General features: G+C 44.4%; 1 protein-coding gene across 1 annotated transcript in view; it reads right to left on the bottom strand.

The window, feature by feature from the left end:
• Positions 1-5,515, bottom strand: part of LOC106147462 (1-phosphatidylinositol 4,5-bisphosphate phosphodiesterase gamma-2-like) — a 13,759-nt gene extending 8,244 nt beyond the window's left edge. Inside the window, exon 1 of the mRNA XM_013509196.1 lies at positions 5,165-5,515. Coding sequence (XP_013364650.1) covers positions 5,165-5,179 — 15 coding nt within the window. The 5' untranslated portion in view covers positions 5,180-5,515. The remainder of the gene's footprint in view (positions 1-5,164) is intronic.
• Between the last annotated feature and the right edge of the window lie 200 nt (positions 5,516-5,715).

Raw genomic sequence — 5,715 nt, forward strand, 5'->3', positions numbered from 1 at the left:
GGCCAAGGAAAAGCAGGGGACAAGGGGTCGGTGAGTGCGGCCCTCAGAACACACACAGTGCTCACCAGTCAAGCTCGCCATCTTCCGTGGGTGTGGTCTGTGGCACTGAAACAATTACAGTAATAAGAGGAAAGCTCACAGATCATCCTAACAGGCATAGCAGTAATGGAAATGTTTGAAATGTGACACAGAGACACAGTGAGCACAAGGTTGGGAGAAAGGGCACCAGACACCTGCTCAACATAAGGTTGCCACAAACCTTGCCTGCATTAAGATCAAGTTGTATCTGTGAAGTTCAACAGAAATGAAGTCTGCCTGTACAGTTATGGCATAAGTGATTTCCTACTCCTGGGTAATGCACTTGTGTAAAAAGGTTTTCTGTAAGAAATTCTTATTTTCTTTTTTTTGTTTTTTGTTTTTTTGTTTTTCTTCCAGTACCAGGAATTGAACTCACTACCTTGCACTTGCCAGGCAGGCACTTTGCCACTGAGCTAAATCCCCAGCCCCAGAAATTCTTATTTTCAAGCAGTGAGCATTTTCAATATCTTTTTATCTTTCAAATTTTACCAGGATATAGCCACATAATGACTTATGAAGTTATTATTTTTAAAAAATGTAGTAACATTTTCTTGGTGACCTAGTATGCAAGCATGTTTATAAAGTTCCTGTGACAAAGAAGAAAACAGAATATGTTATCCATTTGTATGGTTTAAAGTTGTGTATCTCTTAAATCAAATGATAATCTCCTGTGCATAGTGATTTTTTGTATACTGGATCATCCAAATTCTGAAAGATTTTTCTTTATCTGCTTAGCTTGGTAGAAGCGTTTATTTTATATATTTTGGTTCTGTGCTGTAGCCTGATGACTCTTATAGACCTTGGCAAGCCAAGCATTTTTATATCCTTAGTGCTGTTTAGATCTGCTGATAGTGACTTTTCCTTCGCAATTTTCCCATTCTTGTTTATTGCATTCTTGTTTATTTGGTATTTTGCTTTGCAGTGGCCTGTGTTTTCTGCTTGTCTTTATTATTTGCTTGTCTTTATAATTTTCTTTTAGGCTTGCTTCTATAAACACTGCAGAGTTGGGTTTATTCTCTAATAAGAGTTCTGCCCATTTAATAAATTAAGTATAAATTTTTATCCATGTCATTTTGATTACTACACATTGTACTTGCATTTATTTCTTCTTTCATCCTTTTTGTTATTTTTATTTCTTGGTGAGGTTTCTGTTTATATCTTTTCTTCTTATTGCTCCTCTGCTTCTCAAGTTTTACGATGGTTCTTAGTTTTTCAACAGCCCCAATTAAAATTACATTTTTCTTTACATCAAAAATCTTAGAATGAATTTTCCATCCTCGGGACATTCTACTGCATTTTCCTGAAAGCTTAGCCATCAAAGTTGAAACCCCCTAGGACACCTATATCGGGCACTTCAACATCTGGGTTTTCCTAATAATTTTTAGCATCTGATTATAGAATTTTCATTAAAATGTGTTGCTGTTTCTAAAACCTTACTTGAGATTGTCCATCACCAAGTCTTAATTAGAATATCATCATCCTGTAAGATGTAGTTGTATGGTAAAATTAGTTCTTCCCTGACTTACCTCTCTTCCTTATCCACAGCTTTGTCTTCCAAATGAAATACCATTAATTCAGGGGCTGCCTCGAGACTTCCTGTGTGGGACATATCCACAAATGCATTTCTATTACTGTGACATGGGAGTGGTGGGCACTGCATTCCCCCCTCCTCCTCCCCTGTCAATGCCATGTCTCACAGTCTTCATTGCTGATGAGCATAGGTCTGATGTTAAACCGACCCATTTTTCTTTACAGACAATGTAGTGCATCAAGAAGTCTAGATTATTTCTTTATCCTTGAAACTTTAAATTCTTACTAAATTATAACCAGGAGTATGAATGTGTTTTACATTCATCCCACCTGGGACCAACTGAGCCCCCTGGAGCAGCAAATCAGAGAAAAATCTCCCTGTGTGAATGTTCTCATTAATAGCTCCCAGCCTGTCTTTTCCTTCACGATTTCCATCCCATGGTGCTGGGACGGTGGGACTTCTCTTTTACTTTATGTTGGGGGGTCTCGAACATGGACTGCTTTGCTTATATAATAAATTCTTAGATTCAGGAGATTAGTTTTGCTTGCAGTTCTCAAAGGCCTTTTTCAGTGTTGTCTGGATAGCTTGAAACCCCCTAGATTCACATTCTCATCTGAAGCTCCCAGGTTCAGCGTCCTCTGCCTGCCGCCTATCCCAGATGTGCATGTGGGTCTGTCTTCCTCTGCGGCCTTGTGCCTCTCTTTCCACCCCGTGTTCATGGTTTGCACAGTCAGTAGCTATGTCATCATGTTGGGCCTTGGGTGATAGGCATAGCAGTTTCTGCTCTGTGGCCCCAGGTGGGACACACTATAGCTGGTAAGGCACAAGGTGGGGTTCTGTGTGCCCCCAGGTCTCCCCAAGTGGAAGGAAATCATTTTGAACCTCAAAAGCTCAGACCAGCTCAGCTCAAACACAGTGACCGACTGTCCAGGATTCCAGAGTGTGCTGGGGCGGTCTCCTAAGGGATGTACGTGTCTGCTTGGCTGCTCCTAGAACCCCCAAAACACTTCTTTTTACTGAGACTCTCCACCCTCTACACCCAGCTCCCCCTGCCCCAGCCCAGAGCAAAACACAGTCCACCAAGAATAGGATTCAGGAAACCCTGGGGAAGCCAGTTTTCCCCATGACCCCTCCAGGTCTTGCCAACATGCCCACTGAGGATGACTCCGACGCGTACGCAAGCCTCAGAACTATCGCCTGCCCCATTCGTCTGATTCTCACCATTTTAGATCATTTCAGGAGAGGCCCGTTTCTATTAATAGGAAGACAGAATATCGTACAGGAACCTAATAGAAACTGTTTGCTTGCAGACAACAGTTCAACATCCATCACAGAAAATGATTCTTTCATTCTTTGATCTATTATCCCATTACTAACTGTTTAGTCTTAGGGAATAACTTCTAATCATAAAAAGTTACATAAAGACCTTTACTATTTATAAAATAAAAACACTGCCAACCCCTGAACTGCCCATCAGTGGGAAGCAGCTCAGTGAATCAGGACCTGCACCTGTGCAGTGGTGGTTCTGAAAACCTAACACCAGAAAAAATGCTCAGGTCACCTGTGAAGTGGGGAAAGGGCACGGGTATGAACTCAGCAACGGAAATGCCCCATGCAAAAAATTAAAGGGCAAAGGAGATCAACCAAGATGCTAACAGTGGTTCAAATTAAATGTAGCAGGTAATAAAATGGTGCTAAAAGTACTCTTTATAAACCACATATACTGCTAACAAAGTAAAGGGCTGCATATTGATAAAGTAATTGTGACATGTAAAAGGCTTCCTCAGAAGGGGTTTAAGTGTTTATTGACATTTTCTTAGGCTTTAAACTCTATCTCAGCAAATGTTTTATGAGTAAACTCATTGAAGCCTTCGCTGCATTAGTCAACTGCTCAAACAAGTTTTGCTAGAGGCTGTTTACCAAAGTCTGTCCTGGGCACCCAGAAGACGGTGATAAATAAAACAAGGTTCAACCCTGGGCATCAAGGAGAGAGCCCAGGTTGAGCAAATGTACCCAGCTCGGCTCGTGAGAGAGCCCTCATGCCTGTGCAGATGGAAATGCCAAGTGGCACCTGCGAGTGGCCAGAACCAGGTGACAGACGTGGAATTAAACAGACCCTTGAGAGCCAGCGGCTGCAGTGAAATCACGCACACTCATACAGTTCTCCACGAAACTCCATCAGGGGACAGACTGCTGTCAAAGCCCACACGGTGCCCTACACCCCTAGGCATCCTCCGCAGTGGCCAGCACAGTGAGCTTCCCTCACCAAGAAAATCAAAGCTGAATAAACACAATTTCCTTCCAAATACATTAATTTTCTCTGCTGCCAGTAATACTCAGTCACTTAAATTATCGATAACGGTTCTTAGTTGTTTCCGACAGCTTTGCAGAACAGCATCTCAACACACGCTGTCCTATCGCCCTCAGAAACCATTCCCATCACTTGGGTTTTCTGTGAACTGTCTGCAGATGGGCTTCGTGTGCACAGAGGGGCAGCACTGGTTCCCTGCCAGGACACAGAGGGATGAATCCCAGATCCTGTGGCAGGCATCCCATCTCTGCTGTGCATTTCCTCGTGTGAAGGTTTTCAGCTGTATTCCGGAAGGTGCCAAACAAGCAAAGCACTGCTGAGTTCTTGCAGCCGAAAGAGCGACTTCACTGGCAAATGAACTCTCTACCCGGAAAGCCACCAGGATGTGAAAACAACATGCCTCTTCAGGGGCAGGACCAAGCGCCCATCACCCAAACAGGGGGCAGAACCAGAGTCTCTCAGGTTTGGCAAAGAGACCCTGAGGGGCCGTAGAACCCCTCAGCCTAGGCCGAGCTTTGGAAAGATCTGGGATATTAGACTAGCTACAAATCAGGCATCACAGAAACGCTGCACTGGTATGCGAATATGGGACAGGCCACCACTAAGATGCTGAGGCTCTAGAATCACAATACCCAGATCTTTAAACATCAAACCCAAGCCCCAGCTGCCCCCAGCCTGCTCTGTTCTTAACCTTTCATCCTGATCACATCTTTTAATACCATTCAGGGAGCCCAAGACCGTCCTGAGGAGCCTACCTAACTAGTTAATGGCAGGAGAGACTAAGAATCTTTAAGGCCTTGGCAAAACAAAAAGACCAACAAGGAAAGCACCTCCAGTATGGAGAGCTGCAAGAGGAATTCTCCTACATGAAGTTCCTTCCCAGGACGGGTCCTTGTTGAGTGCTCTCAGAGCTGTTGGAGGGATGACCAAAGCCCAAAAGCTTCCAGAGTGAGGAGTTTATCTGGAAGAGCGCCACCTGACCCTGCTCCTGGTGACACGAAACGAGAAACGTACAAGGACCAGCACCCTTTCCGACTACACTGACTACACCCAGAATCCCACAGCACTCTCCAAGGAAGAAGGACGGTCAGAGGACAAACCGCTGGGCCCTTAAGAAATCAGCAACATAGTTGTTCATCTTTTATGACGTCTTAGCCTCAGTGGGTTGAAGGTCATGAGGCAATAGTATTCACAACAGTATTCCCGTTGCCACTCCCCCAACTGGCTGGTGTTTTGCCACTTACCAGAACTGGCCGCATCTCGCAGAAAACCAGGAGGGAAGCCAGTTCGATGTCCTCACTGTAGCCATTCTTCAGAGGAACAGATCGAAACCCTGCAGCGGAATGGAGGGAAACTCAAAGGCAGGTAGTTAATGTCAGGCCTTAGCTTTCTCGAGGCATCCGGGAATCCTGTGCCATTCAAAGAGAGGTCAGTGTACCCATGCTGGGGGCTGACATGCTTTGTGTAAGACAGAGGTCCATCCTGAAGGTCAAGGAGAGCAGCAAGGAGCCTTTTGATAAGTCCACACAGGAAGGAGGGTAAAACAACCTGCCATCTAGAAATGAAATGATTCACCCAGAAGAGGCTGAAACCCACAGAAACTGTGCCCTGAATTTCTTGTGACTCATCTATGGTTCAATTCCTTAAAGACTGCTAAGGCCAAAAGACTCAAAGTCTCTGAGCACTCAGGAGGCTGAGGCAGGAGGATCACTGCAAATGTGAGGCCAGGCTGGGCTACAAAGTGAATTTAAGGCAAACCTTAACTGCATAGCAAAACTCTGTCTCAAAAAAACCA

The sequence above is a fragment of the Chinchilla lanigera genome, unplaced genomic scaffold, assembly GCF_000276665.1.
Source record: "Chinchilla lanigera isolate Chin_1 unplaced genomic scaffold, ChiLan1.0 scaffold00163, whole genome shotgun sequence".
Lineage (NCBI taxonomy): Eukaryota > Metazoa > Chordata > Mammalia > Rodentia > Chinchillidae > Chinchilla > Chinchilla lanigera.